This window comes from Jaculus jaculus, chromosome 5 (assembly GCF_020740685.1).
Source record: "Jaculus jaculus isolate mJacJac1 chromosome 5, mJacJac1.mat.Y.cur, whole genome shotgun sequence".
NCBI lineage: Eukaryota > Metazoa > Chordata > Mammalia > Rodentia > Dipodidae > Jaculus > Jaculus jaculus.
Window position 1 is genome coordinate 107125757 of NC_059106.1, and position 21275 is coordinate 107147031.

A 21275-nucleotide genomic window follows, 5' to 3' on the forward strand; every position below is an offset into this window, starting at 1 on the left:
TTTTGCTGGACTGTACTAGATCTTCCCCCTGGTCTTCTAGTTTAGACATTCTGTTCTCTCCTTCATCCATTCTATTGGTGAGATTTTCTACAGTTTTTTATATTACATTGACTATGTTTTTCATTGCTAATAATTCTGACTGGTTTTTCTTTATTATTTCTATTTCCTTATTTATGTGTTGTATTGACCTCTCTAATTTATTAATTTGGTTTCCTGTGTTTTCTTTGATTCCTTTGATATCCACTTTGACTTCCTTGAGCATATTTATAATCATAGTTTTACAATTTTTCTCAGTCATTTTTCCAACTCACTCCCACTGGAGGTCATTTCTGATACATTCATACTTTTTGGTAGATTATATTGTATTGGTTTGTGGTGTCTCTTGTTTTATAATGTACATATTTTTGCATTTTGGATTAATTTAATGCTTGGATTTTCTAGTTAGCTGCAGTATCTACCTGATATTATATATCTTCAGTGTAGGAGCTTAAGGTGCTAGTTGTGCCTCTTAAGACTCTCAGAGTATCTACAAAAGTGACGCTAGATGTTGGGTTTGCTTGCTATGAAACTATTCAAGTAGGCTGAGTTGTACATAATACCGGTAGATTCTAAAATTTCATGAAATAATGTATGCATTCAATGAGAAACAGCACAGAGTATTTATGCAAGAGTAGGTATTTTGACAGCCAGATCCTCTAACAAATTCTCCCTTAGGGTTTGTGTTGCCCCACACCCTTAATCCTATCAACTAGGAGGGTTAGATTTATGGTCTGTTGAGAGTTCCAAGTCAGCTTGTGACCAAGGGAGACCATTTCCTAATAAAAAGCAGAGGAGGAAACAAAGCCAGTATAAATCAGGAAGCAAGAAATAATTAGCCCAAAATAATAGCTTATTTAAGAATGGCAAATCCGACTATCCATCAGGTTTAACATATAATTTATCCTGATGTGGAAGGTGCAATTAGTTCTTATGCAAGCCTATATACCAGACTTATTTAGTGGGTACTTACCTGGTGTAATCCCAGTTGCCTTTTGGGATGATTTTGGTCTCAGTTATGCTGTGCTACCGCTTGGGTCCATCTTTGTTGTGCTGTGGGTTCAAGTAGGCTGGCTGGGTCACTGGATAGCTGCTCTGGTCGCTGGTGCTGGGTGCTGTGATCTCCCTTCTTCTAGACTCTCTCTGGTGCTTGCGCTGGTGGTGGGGGAGGGGAGGCTGTGGATTGTGCCACTAGTTCTTCTGCTGCTCCATGTAATCCTCTGTCTTGTGATGTGGTCCTCTGTTGGTTTCTGCTGTCCTCCCTTCATGTCTTGGGTTTGCAAGGAGCTCCAGTGTGGGCAGAAAATCCCCTCACTTGGGTTTTTCTGCAGCTCAAGCCATGCCTTGCAGCTGTGGCCCACTGGACCAGCTGCCACCACAGACCTGATGCTGCCGCTGCTGGAGCCCCTTTTGCCTGCCTGTGTGGGCTCTGGATGCTCTAGATATCTCCTACTTCTCTGCTGCCATTGGTAATTTCTCATACACCTCATTTTATTATGAGAGTATATTTTGCTGAGTTGGGTTTTTTTTTGTTGTTGGTGGTTTTTTTTGTTTGTTTGTTTGTTTGTTTTTGGCTTTTTCTCCCCTAGGCTGCTTTAACTTGGTTCCTACACTACCATCTTATCTGGAAGTCAGTATTTGTATTTCTTAACATGCCCTGGTATGGAAAGTTCAATTAGCACTTCCAGTGCAGTCCTATATACCTGGCTTGGGGCCAGGTATTGCCCCAGTATAGGATGGCTTTGTTACCTTTGGGGATGGCTTCTAGTCTCACCTATGCTGAGTGTGGCTCATTTCCTCTGTTGCGATGTGGGCTTGGCTAGGGTGTTTAGGTTGATAGATCTGCTCTTCATTGTGCTGTTCTGGATGCTTTGTCAGGGAAGATGTCTCCAATCCCTTGGGATCCAGTGCTTTTCCACATTGGCAGTTGGGGAAGGGGAGGCTGTGAAGAGTTGTCTGAAGTTGTTCCAGAGTTGCTGCACTGGACCTTGTTGTCTTCTCCTTCAGGTTTTTGATTTGTACTGCTGGTGTGAGTGGAGAATATCTTCACCATGGCACTTTTTGTGCCAGCTCGGGCATGACTGGGAGAGTAGCTGGACCTGCAGCTGGAACCAATTCTGGCTGGTTGTGTGATTGCTAGAAGCTCTGAGTATCTCCTGTTTTTCTTTTGGTGTTAATAATTCCTTCCACATCTTTGCTTTTCAATAGAAGAAAGCATTGTGCATTCACGAGGCTGCTTTGGTGTGGTTTCTACTCCACCATCTTAACTGGAATTCTTTTTTGTTTTTTTGAGGTAGGGTCTCACTGTACCCCAGGCTGACCTGGAATTCACTATGTAGTCTCAGGGTGGTCTAAAACTCACAGTGATCCTTCTACTTCTGCTTCCTAAGTGCTGGGATTAAAGGCATGCGTCACTTCACCAGGCAGAGAGAATGAGAATGGGTGTACCAGGGCCTCTAGCCACTATAAATGAACTCTAGGTGCACGTACCACCTTGTTCATCTGGCTTTACATTGGTACTGAGGAAGTGAACTTGAGTTGTTAGGCTTTGTATGCAAGTGCCCAGACCCCTAATATTTTTTATAAAGGCTGACACTTTAGGAGATTATCCTCCTTAAGAAAGAGAGGCTGAGGAAAAACAAATCCACTCACTCAGAGAAGGTAAAATGCATTACTGCCAAGTTCTTGGAACAGGGTTGGGGATTAGTCAACTGTGAAAAAAAGCAATCCAACTTTTTGCCAGTAAGTTGCATGAAACTCCCAAGCCAAAAAATAATGTAAGCATTTAACCAAGAAAAACAAAACATTACCTGCACAGTGTAATATTGTAGTCAATAGTAACATGTGGATATTTAATTTTAAATTAAAAGTAAAATTTAAGGTCCTCACATTAGCAACATTGCCAGTGTTCAGTAACCAGGTGTATCTAGTGACTAGCATATTGGGTAATGAAGAAGTAGCACATGTCCACCATTCTTTAATGTTCTGTTTGATAGCACTGCTGTAGAGTGGGCACTATTAGAAGTAGTGGAAGAAAAATCTGTCTGTAGTAATCCTACTTTTATTGCTTGGGTCACATGGGCCTCCAGTGTAGAACACTGTCCCTGCTAGCAGCAAATTCATTAGCAAATGTGGAAATACAATCACAAGGCAAATCATGAGGGAGAATCAGCAAATACAAAAAGTCAGTTTTGTATGCTTAAAATGTTAGAAAATGTGACACAAAAAGCACTAAATAGGCTAATGTAAGAATAGTGACATTTTGAGCTTAAGAGATGGCTTAGCTATTAAGGTGCTAATCTGCAAAGTCTAAGGGCCCAGTTTTGATTCCCCAGTATCCACGAAAGAAAGCCAGATGCGGGCTGGAGAGATGGCTTAGCGGTTAAGCGCTTGCCTGTGAAGCCTAAGGACCCCGGTTCGAGGCTCGGTTCCCCAGGTCCCACGTTAGCCAGATGCACAAGGGGGCGCACGCATCTGGAGTTCGTTTGCAGTGGCTGGAAGCCCTGGCGCGCCCATTCTCTCTCTCTCCCTCTATCTGTCTTTCTCTCTGTGTCTGTCGCTCTCAAATAAATAAATAAAAAATATACAAAAAATTTTAGAAAAAAAGAAAGCCAGATGCACATGTATCTGGAGTTCATTTGCAGTGGCTGAGGCCCTGGTGTACCCACTCTTTTTTTTTCTCTCTCTCTCTAATAAATAAATAAAAATAAAATATTACAAAAAACAGTGACATTTTAAAAAACAAGCTAATTCTGGAAATAAACATGAAGGTTAAGCTCAATGATGAGTTCAGAGAGCAAATGAGAGACAACTAGAGTAAAAATTAGAGAATATGAAATCAATTGAAAGAAAATATCCTGGATACAGAATATTGAACACAGACAAAAGGAAGGAAAATATGAAAGAAAATTGAAATATTTGAAGATTAGAATAAAAAGATACAAATTTTGTACCTACTTAATATAATCAGTGAAATGAAGAAATATTTTTGGAAAAAGCCTCAACAGGTTTGTCAATGAAAATGTCATTTGTCTGTAAAAACAAAGAATAATACTTTGAGGAAAAATAAATGGAAACAAAGAATAATGAGGATGCAAGAAGAAATAATGCATTTAGTGGGTAAAATTTAAGCTCTAAGTATAACAATAATAAATCATCAGCCAATAATGACTCATTTTGGGGGGCTTAAAATGGATATAGCTAAAGTTCTGAGCAAACATTACATGAAACTGGTTGAGACCTGGTTAAATCGAAAGGATTTTAAGTTACTGGATAACATATTCATGTTAAAATACAAAAGATTCCTTATTTAGCTGAAGACTTAATATGCTTTGGACCAAGGGCCTTTAGATGATATGGCCTGGAGTGCAGGGTGATGTGCCAGAGAGAGTAATTGCAAGTGAAGATGACAGGAATGGCCTTAGGGGCACCAATCTTGAGCTTCTGTAATAGGTTGCTAGGCTCTCAGGTATCAGGGCCTGTCACTGTGTACCCTGGCTGAAGGTAATGCTGCACAAGAAATGAGCTTGAGGCTTATTAATAAAGTGGTCTGAGCTCAAGAAAAGAACATTTTTTCCAGTGTTTTAGAGCTTGATCCATAGTTATCTGAGGAAACAGATTTCAGCTATGGTACAGGAATGTCCAGAGTAGCAGTTGCAGCCCAGATTACATCCCACTTCCCACATTAGCATCAGTTGGAGGCAGTCTCCACCATCACTCACTTTCACATGCTCCCTGTGTGGTACTTGGTGTTCTATACAGGGCCACGGGTGTCATTCTGTTCAGCTGCTCTAATATAGAAAAAATGAACATAAAGGATTAAAAAAACTCAATATACCAGGCAAAATACTAATCAAAAGAAATTTGGTAAAATAATATTAGTCTTTTATTCATTTATCAAATATTTACTTATTTGAGAGAGGAAGAATGAGTCCTAGGTAATCAAACCTAGGTCCTTAGGCTTCACCAGGCAAGCACCTTAACTGCTAAGCCATCTTTCAAGCCCTTATTTAGTTTTAACAAATTGTATATTGGTCATATTCCCATTTGGTAATACTCTCTTTTTTTTAGCTCTCTTTTTTTTATTTTTAGGTTTTTAAAATTTTTTTCTCAATTTTTATTAACATTTTCCATGATTATAAAAAGTAATACCCTCCCTGTCCCCCCCCCCCACTTTCCCCTTTGAAATTCCATTCTCCATCATATCCCCTCCCCATCTCAGTAAGTCTCTCTTATTTTGATGCCATGGCCTTTTCCTCCTCTTATGATGGTCTTGTGTAGGTAGTGTCAGGTACTATGAGGTCATGGATATCCAGGCCATTTTATGTCTGGAGGGAGCACATTGTAAGGAGTCCTACCCTTTCTTTGGCTCTTACATTCTTTCCGCCACCTCTTCCGCATTAGACCCTGAGCCTTGGAAGGTGTGATCGAGATGTTACTCAGTACTCCAGTCACTTCTTTCCAGCACTATGATACCTTCTGAGTCATCCCAAAGTCACTGCCATCTGAAAAGAGAAGATTCTCTACCCAAAGTGAGAGTAGCATTAATATAAGGGTATAAATATTAAGAGAAGTGCTTACTGGGCAGTTTGATAAGCTTAGTATATACATTTTTCCAGACATCAGCAGATTTTGATTAGCCCTTCCTCCACCTTTCCTTTACTCAATCTCTTCCCCTGACCTCACTTTGGGCCTTTTCACCCCCGTTATGTTCCCTTTTTCCTGCCCCATTCATCTGAGGGCCCTCCTCCATAGGGTTGTCAGATTCACTGTGGGATTGTGAGTGTACCAGTCATAATGCCTCAGGATACTCCTTCCCACCTTGTGGCTCTTAGAATTTTCCCACCCTCTCTTCTATAGTGATCCCTGAGCCTTGATGGGTAACTCATATTGATTTTTTTGGGGTGGGGGGAACAGCAATGAGTTTATTTTGGTTAGTTACAGAGCATGAATGAGTTAGGTAGTGTTTATTTTTACAGGAGCTTTGGCAGGTCGTCACTACCCCTCCTCCCACCCCACTCAGGAGCACCACAGCGGGTCAACTCCAGTGCAGAGAAGGACAACCAGCCACACACAGGATAAGAGACAAAATGATAAGTGAGATCAGGGAACTGCCGCATACATCCGAGGACACCAGCCACAGAGTTAGGGCAAGAAGTTAAGGGAGGTCAGGCCAGACATAACTGTCAGTGTATAGAGCATATGGACATGTGTGTAGAATTTCTGGGTAAGTCATTAGACTTATAACATTGGGGCAATAAAAAAATAGATAAATTGAACAACCTCAAATCATAGTCAACAGAATAAACAAAACACCTTTGAAAATGAACACATGCAAAAATATATTTTATATATATATATATATATATATTTTATATATGTGTGTGTGTGTATATATATATATATATATATATATATATATATATATAGAGAGAGAGAGAGAGAGAGAGAGAGGGGATCTGTAAGGAATTGCAATACAATGACCATAGCACACCCTCACAAAATACCCCTTTGAAAAAGGAGCAAAACACTTGCATAGGCATTGCTCAAAAAATATGTGGATGGCCAATAAGAATATGAATAGATGCTCAAAATTACTCCTACAATGTTTACTGTTCTTTTTAAAAATATATTTTTATTTGTTTACTTATTTGCAGACCAATATAGAAGAGATAGAGAGAATAGGCACACCAGGGCCTCCAGATACTACGAATGCAAATGCCTCCAGATATATGCATTACTTTGTGGTGCACCTGGCTTTAAATGGGTGCTGGGGAATTGAACTGGGGACATTAGGCTTTATAGACAAGTGCCTTAACCACTGACCCATCTCTCCAGCCCTCCCTCCTTTGGAAGTTTGTCTTTTTTATTTTTGAGGTATGGTCTTGCTCTAGCCCAGGCTAACCTGGAATTCACTATGTAATCTCAGGGCGACCACAAACTCATGGCAGTCCTCCTACTTCTGCCTCCCAAGTGCTGGGATTAAAGGCATGTGCTACCACACTCAGCCTGAAGTTTTGAAGTAGGGCCTCACTCTAGCCCAGGCTGACCTAGAATTCACTCTGTAGTCTCAGGGTGCCTCAAACTCACAGTGATCCTCCTACCTCTGTTGCCTGAGTACTATGATTAAAGGCAACTCTTTCTAAAGCACAACAAAATAATAATCTTAGGTGAGGATGTGAGGAAATTGGAATTCTCATGTACTGTTGGTAGAGTGCAAGAAAATATAATGTAGCTTTTATGGGAAGCAGTATGGCGGTTCCTCCAAAACATGAAAACACTGTATGACCAGTACTTTGACTTCTGGATATTTATCCAAAAGAACTGAAAGCAAGATTTCCAATAAGTGTGTTCATACATCCTCTTAGCAGTACTATTCAAGAAAGCTTAGATGAGGACGTAGTCCAAGTGCCCCTGTTTAAAAAAAAAAAAGTAGGGCTAAGTATATTCAAACTTAAACATAAAAGTTAAAAATGAAAATATTAATAAAATTAGGGATGAAAAAGATACCATCACAACAGATACCAGAGAAATTCAAAATCATAGGGACATACTATAAGAACATATACTCCACTAAGTTTGAAAATCTGAAAGAAATGGATGATTGATTCCTTGGTTTATATGACCAACCAAAATTAAATGAAGAGAAAATCAACCACATAAATAGACCTATAACAAGTATGGAAATCCAAGCAGTTACAAAAACCTCCCAACTAAAAAATATCCAGGCCAAGATGGATTCACTGGTGAATTTTACCAGACCTTCAGGGAAGAACTAACCACCAGTGCTTCTCAAACTTCCATAAAATAGAAAAGGAAGGAATTCTACCAAACTCCTTCTACAATGCCAGCATCACCGTGATACCAAAACCGGACCAAAAAGAAAAAAGGTTAAGCTTGTAATGGACTGATATGCTTGGCTAAAGATATGGAACTAAAACTGGGCCTGGTGCCATAGGCATTAATCCTAGCACTTGGGAGGCAGAGGTAGGAGCAAACTCTCTGAGCATGGGCAGCAGACCACAGCCAGCCCTTATGCCAGTAGTCCAGTTCCAACAAAGTTCTCTGTGGTGTTTCTTTCTCCTCAGAAAGTGCATAAGCAAAGCCTTTTTGAGTGGTACTTAGATCAAAATGTTAAAGTATGTGGATAAAGATGTACATGTGTAAAAGAATTTTTAGGCTAAACCTAAACACCATGCCTAAAGTTAGAGATTTTTTTCAACTATTTACAAACTCATAAGGGTGAGTGCCTGGGAGCTGGGCAGGGCTGACCTAAGGTGCATGCAAGCCCCGCCCAGCCACCGAAGCACTGCCTCCAAGACACCAAAAAGCGGCAAGAAAGAAAAAAAAAGGTCACGTTTAACTAAAGCCTATGATAAACTGAAGCTTTATGTAAACAATGCCATACTTTGTTACATGATGTCCTAGGTCAACTTCAACTTACATAGAGGATTATTAAAAACAACAGAATTCTTATAATTTGTCAGGTATTTTAAAATAAATTTTTAAAAACGATTGTAATGTCCTGTTACTTAAAAGGAGGAGGCAACTGACCTGACTTCTAGGCCAGCCTGCCTCAAGATAGCAACAAACTTTGCCTTAGTTACTCCTAATAAAATCATTTCCAAGTGTGAAGAAAGAAAGAAAGAAAGGAAGGGAGGGAGGGAGGGAGGGAGGGAGGGAGGGAGGGAGGGAGGGAGGGAGGGAGGGAGGGAGGGAGGGAGGGAGGGAAAAGAAAAGAAAAGAAAATTACAGACCAGGGCTGGAGAGATGGCTTAGCAGTTAAGCGCTTGCCTGTGAAGCCTAAGGACCCCGGTTCGAGGCTCAATTCCCCAGGACCCACGTTAGCCAGATGCACAAGGGGGCGCACACATCTGGAGTTCGTTTGCAGTGGCTAGAAGCCCTGGCGTGCCCATCCCCCCCCCTGTCACTCTCAAATAAATAAAAATGAACAAAAAAATTAAAAAAAAAGAGAAAATTACAGACCAATCTCCCTCATGAGCATAGATACCAAAATTCTCTACAAAATATTGGCAAACAGAATGTAAGAATATATCAGAAAGATCATTCAACCCAACCAAGTGTGCTTTATCCCAGAGATGGAGGGATGGTTCAACATATGCAAATCCAAAAATATAATACATTATATAAATGGACTGAAGGACAAAAATCACATGATTATGTCATTAGATGCATAAAAGGCATTTGACAAAAATCTAACATCCCTTCATGATAAAAGTCCTACAGAGTCTGGGAATTGAAGGAACATATCTCAGCATAATAAAGGCTATTTATGACAAACCTATAGCCAACAAAATACTAAATGGAGAAAAACTAGAAGCTTTTCCACTAAAATCAGGAATAAGACAAAAGTGTCCACTGTCCCTACTTTAATTTAATATTTTACTAGAAATCTTAGCCATAGCAATAAGGCAAGAGACACACATAAAATGGATACATATTGGATAGCAAGAGATGCAGATGACATGATTCTATACATAAAAGACCCTAAAGACTCTACCAGCAAACTGTTAGAGCTGATAAACACTTATAGCCATGTAGTAATATACAAAATAAACACAGAAACCAGTAGCCTTCCTATATGCTAACAACAAACACACAGAGGATGAAATCAGAAAATTCCTCCCATTTACAGTTGCATCAAAAAAATAAATAAACAAAGTATCTTGGAATAAACCTAACCAAGGAAGTGAAGGACCTTACAGTAAAAACTTTAAGACACATGAGAGATTACAGAAGACACTAGGAAATGGAAACACATCCCTTGTTCCTGTATTGGAAGTAGCAATAGTTTGAAAATGGCAATCTTACCAAAAATAATCTATGCATTTAAATCCCCATCAAAATTCCAATGGCATTCTTCACAGAAATAGAAAAAAATCCAAAAATTCATTTGGAAGCACAAAAATACTCAAATATCTAAAACAATTTTGAGCAACAAAAATAAGGTGGGAGGTATTAACCCCTGATTTTAACCTATACTACAGAGCCATAGTACCAAAAACAGCATGGTACTGGCACAAAAACAAACATGTAGATCAATGGAACAGAATAGAGGACCCAGATTTAAGTCTGGGTACCTATAGCCACCTGATCTTCAACAAAAATGCCAAAAATAATCATTGGAGAAAAGAGCCTCTTCAGCAAATGGTGCTGGGAAGACTGGATATGTATCTATAGAGGGATGAAAATAGATCCTTATTTCTCTCCATGCACAAGAATTAAGTCCAAATGGACCAAACACATTAATATCAGATCTGAAACTATAACTGCTAGGGGAAAAAGTAGAGGAAACTCTTCAATAAATCAGTCTTGGCAAAAAAAAGAAAAAAAAATTTCTCTGAATATAAACCCAATTGGTCAGGAAATAAAACCACAGATTAACTGCTGGGACCTCATGAAATTACAAAGCTTTTGTACAGCAAAGGATACTGTGAATAGGAGAAAAAAATCTTTACCAGCTGACAGAGGATTAATATCCAGGATATACAAAGAACTCAAAAAACTAAATAATAAGAAATTGAATAATTCAATTAAAAATGGGCTGTAGAACTAAATAGAGTTCTCAAAAGAAGAAACACAGATGGCATATAAACATCTAAAAAACTGTTCTACCTTCCTAGCCATCAGGGAAATGCAGATTAGAATTATCTTGAGATTCCATCTCACTCCTGTCAGATTGGCTACCATTATGAAAACAAATGACCATAAATGCTGGCAAGGATGTGGAAAAAGAAGAACCCTTCTACACTGTTGGTGGGAATGCAGTCTGGTCCAGCCATTGTGGAAATCACTGTGGAGGTTCCTGAGACAGCTAAAAATATATTTACCATATGACCCAGCTATAGCACTCCTAGGCATATATCTTAAGGACTTGTCTCACTACCTTAGAGATACTTGCTCAACCATTTTTATTGCCACTCTGTTCACAATAGCTCTAATTTGACTGGAGGCTCACTCCATGGGAGGGAATATATCCCTGATACTGACTATCTACAGCAGGGATAGTCATGAGTCCTAGGGGTGTAATGTCTGCTGGTGTCTGGCTAAATATATATACTATACTCACCAAACTGCCCAGTAAGCACTTCTCTTATTGTTTATACCCATATATTAATGCTACTCTTACTTTTGATTAGAGAACCTTCTCTTTTCATATGGCAGTGACCTTGAGATGATTCAGAAGGCATCATAGTGCTGAGAAGAAGTAATAAGGAGTGCTCAGCACTGAAATATCTCTCTTACATCTTCCAAGGCTCAGGGTCCATTGCTAAAGAGGTGGTGGAAAGAATGTAAGAGCCAAAGGGAGGGAAGGACTCCTTACAACATGCTCCTTCTGACACAAAATGGCCTGGATATCCATGACCTCACAGTGCCTCACACTACCTACAGAAGATCATCATAATAAGAGGAAAAGATCATAAATCAAAATAAAAGAGACTGACTGAGGGGGGCGGATATGATGGAGAATGGAGTTTCAAAGAGGCAGGTGAGGGGGCGGGATTTACCATGGGATATTGTCTACAATTATGGAAGTTGTCAATAAAAAAATTAATTTATTAAAAAAATGAAAAACTTAAGAAGATGATGGGGGGAATATCTTTATGGCCTCAGAGACAAATACTTTTTAAGATTCAACAGGCATCAAAGAAAAAGTCACTGAACTGGAATGATCCTTTTTTTTTTTGGTTTTTCGAGGTAAGGTCTCACTCTGGCTCAGGCTGACCTGGAATTCACTCTGTAGTCTCAGGGTGGCCTCGAACTCTCGGCGATCCTCCTACCTCTGCCTCCCGAGTGCTGGGATTAAAGGCGTGCGCCACCACACCCGGCGGAATGATCCATATTTAAAGATGACTGCTCATCATTAAAGACACTTGCTTGCAAAGCCTGGTGGCTAGGGTTGAATTCCTAAACCACCAATGGAAGCCAGGCAAAGTAGTGCAAGCATCTGGTGTTTGTTTGCAGTAGCAAGAGGCCCTGGCATGCCCATACACATGCATGTACTTGTACACACACACACAAATAAATGAAATTCAAGTACCAAACAAAAAAAAAAAAAAGAGAAAGTTCCATGCAACACAATACAAAGATAGGAACAGACATTTCACAAAAGAAGCATAAACAGCCTATAAACATAGAGAAATGGGCTCAGTGTTTTTAGTTATTGGTGAATTGCAAATTAAAACCACAGTGCCATTTATCATCCATGAGCCTGGAACATATTAAAAATTGTCCCAGGAGAGCCGGGCGTGGTGGCGCACCTCTTTAATCCCAGCACTCGGGAGGCAGAGGTAGGAGGATCGCTGTGAGTTCCAGGCCACCCTGAGACTCCATAGTGAATTCCAGGTCAGCCTGGGCTAGAGTGAGACCTTACCTTGGAAAACAAAACAAAAAAAAAATTGTCCCAGGAGGAAAAAAAATCTCAGAAGTTGGTAGCAGCACTGTAAGTGATAGGAAAAGCTGGAAGCAACCCAAGTGTTCATCACCAGAGGAGTGATATTGACCCTGAAGGTAAGCAGTACAGTACCACCACATAGTGGAGACTGTGAATTATAGCTATATTCACCCTTAGAGATAAATTACCATAACTTGGAGGGAAAGAAGCAAGTTGCAGAAGAATGTGTTTAGCCTATGTAGGTCTTAAACATTTCTGATCAATGTGACTGTCAGTAAAGTTGAAGTGACAAATACCCAATCCAGGGTAGCACTTACCCCAGAGGATGCAGTATGGTGGGAGGGGCATATCGGGGAGAATCCACAGGCTGCTGTGTTGCTTCTCACGCAGAGTAGGAGGTAAGTAGGTGGGCATTGTAACTTTTCTACTTTTTTACTTTTAAAAGTGTACACATTTTGGAGGGGAGGAAAATACCATTGTTTGTTGCCTCTAAGTATAGAAGTTGTCTATATATGTATATAAGTGTACACATTTTGGGGGATGGAGAGATGGCTCAGCAGTTAAGGTACTTACCTACAAAGCCTAAGAACCCAGGTTAAATTCCCCAGCACCCACATAAACCAGATAGATGTACAAGGTGGTGCTTGCATCTGGAGTTTGTTTGCAGTGGCTAGAGACCCATTCTCTCTCACTCTCTCTATTTCTGAAATAAGTAAAATATAATCTTTTTAAAAACAATAACTCCTGCTTCCGTTTCCTGAGCGCTAGGATTATAGGTATGATGTCCACCATGCCCAGCTCAGTGGTCCTAGATCTTCGATAATTCTTGTATATGTTTACCTAATTCTTGTATATATTTATTCCAATATTTTTCCTTCCTACATACATCAAAATTTTCTTGATGTTCTCTAATAACTTTGACCTGGATGTGTTGACTTGACTATTATGTATATGTGTTTGAGGCTCAAACTTGGAGATCATCTTAAACCTTGATTTAGAGTAGTGTTTTCAGAAGTTCCACAAACATACTGCTAAGGTTATTCTGGGTTCAAATGCAAGCATTTGTTTAAATAATTATGTAGCTATTTTAATGTGTCTTATATAATATGCATGTTAAACCTATAATTTCATAACTGTTACTGCTGAAGATGGAGCTGAAGCCGATATGTCTCACACAGAGAACATGAATTAATGGCCCAGGTGGTTCTTAAATATGGCAGCAAGTCATGGATTACAGGTGTGCTGTTAGTTACAAAGGTGAATTAAGATAACTTTTTTGCAAGCATGGTGACTCGCACATGTAATCCTAGCACTTGGGAAGCTGAAGCAGATAGATTGCCATGAGTTCAAGAACAACTTTCTCTACATAGTGAGTTCAGAGCTACAGAGTGAGACCCTGTCTCAAAAACAACAACTCTTATTTCCTTTCATTGTCTCCCACTTGACAAAACAAATAAAGCTGATGTGCTGTTGTTAGGAAAAATTCTGTCCAAATAATCAACTGTTTATTGTAAGAATAGACTGCAAATGCAAAGGTAAGATGTAGCTGTTACTTTCAGAAGCACCAGCCCAGCAGGAAAATAGACTGAAAACTCTAATATAGATGGCATTTGTGACAGTGGGCATATAAGGTCAATGCATAGCTTAGAGAGGCATCATTGACTTCGGGAGTAGCGAGAAAGTCTTCACAGAGGAAAGATTAGTTACAGGCAGGCCTGAGAAATGAACATGGAATTTCCAGTAAAATATTGCAAAAGGGAGATCTGGGAAGGACATGGGCCGGAGACATCAGGGACCTTGACATGAGAGCCAGGTTAAATTAGCTCTACGCATGTACAGACTTCTAGCCTGTGAAAGATCTTAAGCAGAGGAGGTCTTTGCTTTCTGGAGCAGATAAGATGGAGAGGAAGAATTGGTGTCACATTGTAGCTACTTGTTGGATAGAAGGTAGTGAGAACCAGTTAGGAAAAAAGTTCAAAGTTTCTACTTGGTTTAGCTTTATATAGTTTGAAGGAAACTAAGTTTTATCTAGATATTTCCCAGAATGTAGTGTATTGAAGAAGAGTGGTTGATCAGAGAGCCAAAACATAAGTTTCTGAAGAAACTTATTAGTCTTTCTTGTAAAGAATGCTGACTTTGCCTGTATGTTTGTGGTGGTTTGATTCAGGTGTCCCCCATAAACTTCGGTGTTGTAAATGCTAGGTTTCCAGCAGATGGAAATTTGGGAATTAACGCCTCCTGGAAGCAGTGTATTGTTGGGGGCAGGCTTATGTATGTTATAGCCAGCTCCCCCTTGCTAGTGTTGGGCACACTCTCCTGTTGCTGTTGTCCACCTTATGTTGGCCAGTGGGTGATATCCACTCTGCTCATGACGTCGTTTTCTCCTGCCATCATGGAGCTTCCCCTTGAGCCTATAAGCCAAAATAAACACCCCCCCCCCAAGCTGTTCTTGATTTCTGCTATCAATGTGAATCTGACTGCAACAATGTTTTTAAAAGAAAACAGATTTTTTGTTTTTTTATGTTAAAATATTATAGCAAGTAGAACATAAAAACGTGGTGGCATGTGCCTATCCAACAATCAGGAGGCTAAAGTAGGAAGATTGCAAGTTCAAGGACAGTCTGAGCTACTTAGTGAGACACTGCCTTAAATGATTGGACAGATAGCTCAGGGGCTAAGTTTGCTTCCTGTTTAAGCATGAGGGTCTGAGGTGGCCTGTGATCATCCAAGTTTTGAATCTATATAACCAACACAAACAGCTGGGTATGGCCACATATGCCTGAAACCCCAGTCCTGTGGGTGTAAAAAGACCAGAGAATTGCTTTTTTTCTTCCAATTTGCAAGCAAAGAGATAGTGATATATATAGAGACTTGTGTACAGGTACATCAGGGCCTCCTGCCACTGCTAACAAACTCGAGATGCATGTACCACTTTGTGCATCTTGCTTACATGGGTACTAGGGAATTGAACCCAGATCCTTAGGGTTTGCAGGCAAGTGCCTTAACCATTGAGCAGTCTCTCCAGCCAAGTTTAAGAATCACTAAGAGACTCTGCCCCATGGAAAAAAATAGGTGGTTAAGTGATGGAGAGGGACAACTGTTCTCCAGCCACCACAGGCAAGCACATGGGACATTGCATCAGCACTTGCTCATACCTACAGCACATGCAGTAAATACATAAATGAATGAATAAATAATAAATAAAAGGTGGACACTGTGGTATTGATGTGGCACATAGCCACAAACAAGTTATTCTTTCCAACTAAAGGGGCACTTCGCACACTTAGTAATCTGAAGAAAGAGAATTAAATCTTTAACTCTTTGCACTTAAGATCCAGCCAAAACCTCAGACAACAATGTTTTTTAAAGGTAATGGATGGACAGTGTAATGTGAATGTAGAGAGCTCTTTCAGAGTGTTAAGAGGGCTAGGGTAAAACTCAGTGATATGAAGCCTCATGTTCAATCCCCAGCATAAAAAAAAAAAAAAAAAAAAAAAAGAGGAGAAGGGCTTTAGAAATAAATGTTCTGTGTGGCTTTGAAAATTTGTTTACTTTTGTGTATATTGATTTAACTGAAAAATCTTGGGGTCTAGTGTCTCTGCCTTCCAGAAAAATGTATTGGTAGACAACATTTTTTGTCTCTCTGAGTAAAACATAAGTTAACATTTTGGTTTGGTGCTGACTGCTTGCATGTGTGATTGTACTCATTTATAGCTGCCTTGCTTTTTTCTTTTCTTTTCTGTTCTTTTCTTTCTTTTTCATTTTCTTTTCTTTTCTTGTTTTTTTTTTTTCTTTTCTTTTTGAGGTAGTAGGTTATGTAAGTCCAGGCTGGCTTTGAACTTGTTATGTAGTTAAAAATGACCTTGAACTTCTGATCCTGCTGCCACCACCTTACAATTGCAGTGATTATAGACATACTCCACCGTGCCTGGACGTTTTTGTTTGAGACATTTTTATTTGAGAATATGCTAGCATTTGGGAGTATAGTTCATTTGCTGATATCCATAACCCATATGCTATTTGCACTGTTGTCCTTTTAAGTTTTTTTTTTACTTTTTCATTGACAACTTCCATAATTATAGACAATAAACCATGATACCCCTCCACTTTCTTCATCCTCCATCATATCCACTCCACCACCAATTAGTCTCTCTTTTATTTTGATGTCAACACCTTTTCCTCCTAATATGAAGGTCTTGTATAAGTAGTACCAGACACTGTGAGAGCATAGATATCCAGGCCATTTTGTGTCTGGAAGATTGCATTATAAGCAGTCCTACCCTTCTTTTGGCTCTTTCATTCTTTCCACCACCTCTTCAGCAATGGACCCTGAGCCTTGGAAGATGTGATAGAGATGTTTCAGTGTTGAGCACTCCTTTGTCACTTTTTCTCAGCACTGTGGTACCTTTTGAATTATACCAGAGGTCACCACCATCTGAAAAGCAAAGCTTCTCTAAATTGTTTTTTGTTGTTGTTGTTTTCTTTTTAACATGTGTTGGGGTGAGTATGCATGTTGGCATGTATGTGGGTACACATGTGTACATGTGCCTGTGGGAGCCAGAGATTGACTTTGAATGTCCTCCTTGTTCACTGTCACCTCTCAGTTTAACTCAGAACTCACCAGTTTAGCTACTCAGGCTAGCCAATTTGCCCCAAGGATTTCCTGTCTCCCTCTCAAGCACTGGGATTAAGGTGGCTGCTGTGCCCACCCAGCATTTACATGGGTGATGGCGGGCCCAAATTCTAGTTCTCACACTTGTATGACAAGCTCTTTGCTAATTGAATGAGCAATTGTCCCAGGTCCATCTTAGTCTTTTTGTATTGTACCCCAACAAAAATTTTTGACTCTGGGGCTAGGGAAATGGTTCAGCAGTTAAAGGCACTTGCTTGCAAAAGACTGTTGGCCAGGGTTCGATTCCCCCATACCCACATAAAGCCAGATGCACAAAGTGGCGTATGCATCTGGAATTCATTTACAGTGGCAAGAGGCCCTGGTGTACTCATTCTCTTTAATTCTTTTTCTCTCTGCTTGCAAATAAATGTAAAATACTTTAAAACTTTTGATTCTAATGATGAATTAATTTTATTATCATAACATAAATGAAGTAGAAGGATCAAAAGAAGAATTCACATGAAGAATATGTGGGGATGTCCAGCAGGACATTTAACATTCATCTGATCAGGGAGAAATGACAATGACATTGGGACGTCTACAGATTTCTTTCTTACCTACTGTTATTGACTCTAATGAAATTTACTTGTATTTGACAATATATTTACCACATTCTTGCAACCAAGTTTGAAGAGTTAATTTCTTATTTCCTTATTTTCTCCTTTGACACAGAAATCCCCTGCAAAGAAGCTGAGCCATGCAATTAGTAAATCATTGGGGTGCATGCCCTCCAGAGAACCCCCACATCCTGTTTTTCCTGAGCAACCAGAGAAACCACTTGACCTTGCTCACATAGTGTAAGTATACTGAAATGGGGCTTTCTGGTAGGGAACTCTTGACTTTAAGCTCTCATTTCTTTAAATCATCACAAATACCTACATGTAAACCTCTTAATTCCTGAAGCCAGAGTAGTGAAGTACTCTAGAGACAAGGGTACACTGAAAAGTAACTGTGTGTCCTGGGAGCCATCATCTCTTCTCCATAGCAGAAAAGCCTACAGGGGCTTAACTTAGATATTTATGTGCATGAGAATGAAAAGCAACTCAGTTTGCTCTTTTTTTAATTTAAGGACACACACTAAAGGAAAGGCAACCTAGTTTTTTTTTACTGTTACTCTTCAGTGTGTTGCTGTTCTGAAGTTCTGAAGATTTATATCTTTTTATATACCTGGAATGGATTTTTGTATATGATGTGATTCAAAATCAGTCTCTTCTTCCTCTTCTCCTTCTCCTCCCTCTCCCTCCTTCCCCCACTACTATCCTCTTCTGCTGCCATTGTGAAACTTGAAGTTTCCATGGCTGTAATGTAGTTCGGTCATAGAGCACTTGCTATGTAGCAGGAACAAGGCCCTAGGTTCAATCTTTAGCACAGTGAAAGAGAGAGAGAAAGAGAGAGAGATTTGGAGAGGAGCTGGGGAAGGACAAATTGGTTTCAAACATGTGGACTGGCTTCTGGCCTCTTTATTCTGTTCCTTTGGTCAGATTGTCTCTTCCTTTTCTAGTATCGCCTCATCTTAATTACCATGGAGGATTTAGAAATCTTTTTTTAGGAATATCTTCTCTGTTTTTTCCTTTCCTCTTTTATATTAACTTTGGAGTTAGCTTATTGAATTCCTCATGAAATCTTTTTGGGGGATTGGAGAGATGGCTTGGTGGATAAGGCACTTGCCTGTGAAGCCTAAGGACCCAGGTTTGATTCCCTAGTACAAACAGAAGCCAGATGCACAGGGTGGCACATGTATCTGGAGTTTGTTTGCAGTGGATACAGACCCTGACACACCCATTCTCTCTTTCTTGTTCTCTTTCTCTGTTTCTCTCAAGTAAATGAATAAAAATATTTTCTAAAAAACTTAAAAAACACCTTGTTAGAGGTTTTTGAAGTATTGAATCTGGAGATCAAATTGGAGAGAATTGATATATATATATAATAATATATAATATATATAATAATAAATATATATATATATTTATTTTATTTATTTTATGTGAGAGTGAGAGATTGCGAGAGAGAACTGGTGTGCTTCCAGCCATTGCAGTCAAACTCCAGATGTGTGCACCATCTTGTGGGCATGCGCAATCTTGTGCATGTGTCACCATGTGTGTCTGGCTTACGTGGGTTCTGGTGAGTTGATCCTTACACTTCACAAAGAAGACTGCTAAATCATCTCTCCAGCTGCTAAAATTGATATATTAATGTCTTTATATTTATTTAAATACCCTTTCTCTTTAAGTAAAGTTTATAGTTTTATCCTAGAAAGGTCTTGTATATGTTAGATTGATCTTTTTCTCACTGCTGTTTTTTTTATTTTTATTTTTTGAGACAGTCTCTTACTGTGTAGTACACAGGCTGTCCAAAAGTGCTTTCTTTTGGTCATGAATGGATACTAATTTATACCAGAATTTTTCTGTTTAGAGATGATTGTATAATGTTATTTTATTACATTAATGTAGTCAGTTACATTAGGTGCTGTGTGTGTGGTTATGTGTGTGTGTATATGTTTTCTGGGATTGCTTCAGAGACTCCTGCCACATGCACGGCAAATGCTCTACCACTATTCTATTTCCCCAGCCCAATTTTAAATAATCCCCTAATATTCCTAGAATAATCACAAGTTGGCCATCTAAAACACTACTGGTTTTTTGTCTGCTAATCTTTTGTTTGGATCTTGGCTATGTTTATAAGTAACAGAGGCCTTTGATTTCCTTGTTTTTCACCTCTTATTTCTTTTCCTTTTTTTTTTCCCCCCCTTTTTTTTTGGATTTTTGAGGTAGGGTCTCACTGTAGCTCAGGCTGACCTGGAATTCATTATGTAGTCTCAGGGTGGCCTTGAACTCATAGCAATCCTCCTACCTCTGCCTTCCAAGTGCTGGGATTAAAGGTGTGTGCCACCACGCCTAGCTCTTCTTTTCCTTTTTTTAAAAAATATTTTTGTTTACTTTTATTTATTTATTTGAGAGAGAGAGAGAGAATGGACGCACCAGGGCCTCCAGCCACTGGAAATGAACTCCAGATGCATGTGCCACCTTGTATATCTGGCTTATGAGGGTTCTAGGGAATTGAGCCTTGAACCAGGGTCCTTAGGCTTCATAGGCAAGTGTTTAACAGCTAAACCATCTCTCCAGCCCCTTTTCCTGTTTTTAAAATATTTTTATTGACAACTTCTATACTTACAGACAATAAGCTATGATAACTCCCTCCCCTCCCCCTCTTTCCCCTTCACAACTCCACTCTCCATCATATCCCTTCCCTCTCTCCATTAAACTCACTTTTATTTTGATGTCATTGTCTTTTACTCATATTATGAGGGTCTTATGAAGGTATTACTAGGTACTGCAAGGTCACGGATATCAAGGCCAATTTCTGTCTGGACAGTTGCACTGTAAGGAGTGGCTCTTACATTCTTTCCACCACCTCTTTTGCAATGAACCTTGAGCCTTGGAGGGTTTGATAGAGATAGTTCAGTGCTGAGCACTCCTCTGTCACTTCTTTTTAGCACTATGGGTCATCTTTTGGGTCATCTCAGTGGTCACCACCATCTGAAAAGAGAAGCTTCTCTAACCAAAAATGAGAGTAGCACTAACATATGAATATTAACATTAATAAGTATAATGACTGCAGGGCAGCTTGGTGAACATAATATATGCATTTAGCCAGACAAGAGCAGGCTTACACCCCTAAGGCTCATGACCTCCCCTGCTATAGGCTTTTGATTAGGTTTTCAGTACCAGGCATGTATTGCCTCCCATAGAGTGGGCCTTCAGTCCAATTAGAGAGCAGTTGGTTTCTCCCAGAGCAGACACGTCACCATTGGACCCGTTTGGTCATTTGGCCTGTCTGGCCAAATTTGAGGCTTCGAATGTCCACTGTTTTCACTGCTAATGACTTCTGTTTCCCATAAGGCTGCATGCAGTGCAGGTTTTTTTAGCTTTAGGTTGGCTGGTCTACCGGGAGGTTTTCAGCTCAGCCCCAGCTTGATTTCTCAGTGACCTTGCCGCCCAAATATGTGAAGTCTTCAGCAATAGGGTGTGTTACCATCTGTTACTCATGGGAAATCAAGGGCCTTGGCAATAGCCTGTAATGTTTTGGAGGGAACAGGGACCTCCCTGGCCAACAACTCACTGGAACATGTCCTATTCATGGCACTGAAAGTTT

General features: G+C 39.7%; 1 protein-coding gene across 9 annotated transcripts in view; it reads left to right on the top strand.

Annotated features, from left to right (window-relative positions):
• Dtnb (dystrobrevin beta) overlaps nt 1-21275 on the top strand; it is a 395702-nt gene that overhangs the window by 208271 nt on the left and 166156 nt on the right. For all 9 annotated transcript variants that reach the window (XM_045151240.1, XM_045151239.1, XM_045151241.1 and 6 more), the window contains one exon: nt 17796-17920. In XM_045151240.1, coding sequence (XP_045007175.1) covers nt 17796-17920 — 125 coding nt within the window. The remainder of the gene's footprint in view (nt 1-17795; nt 17921-21275) is intronic.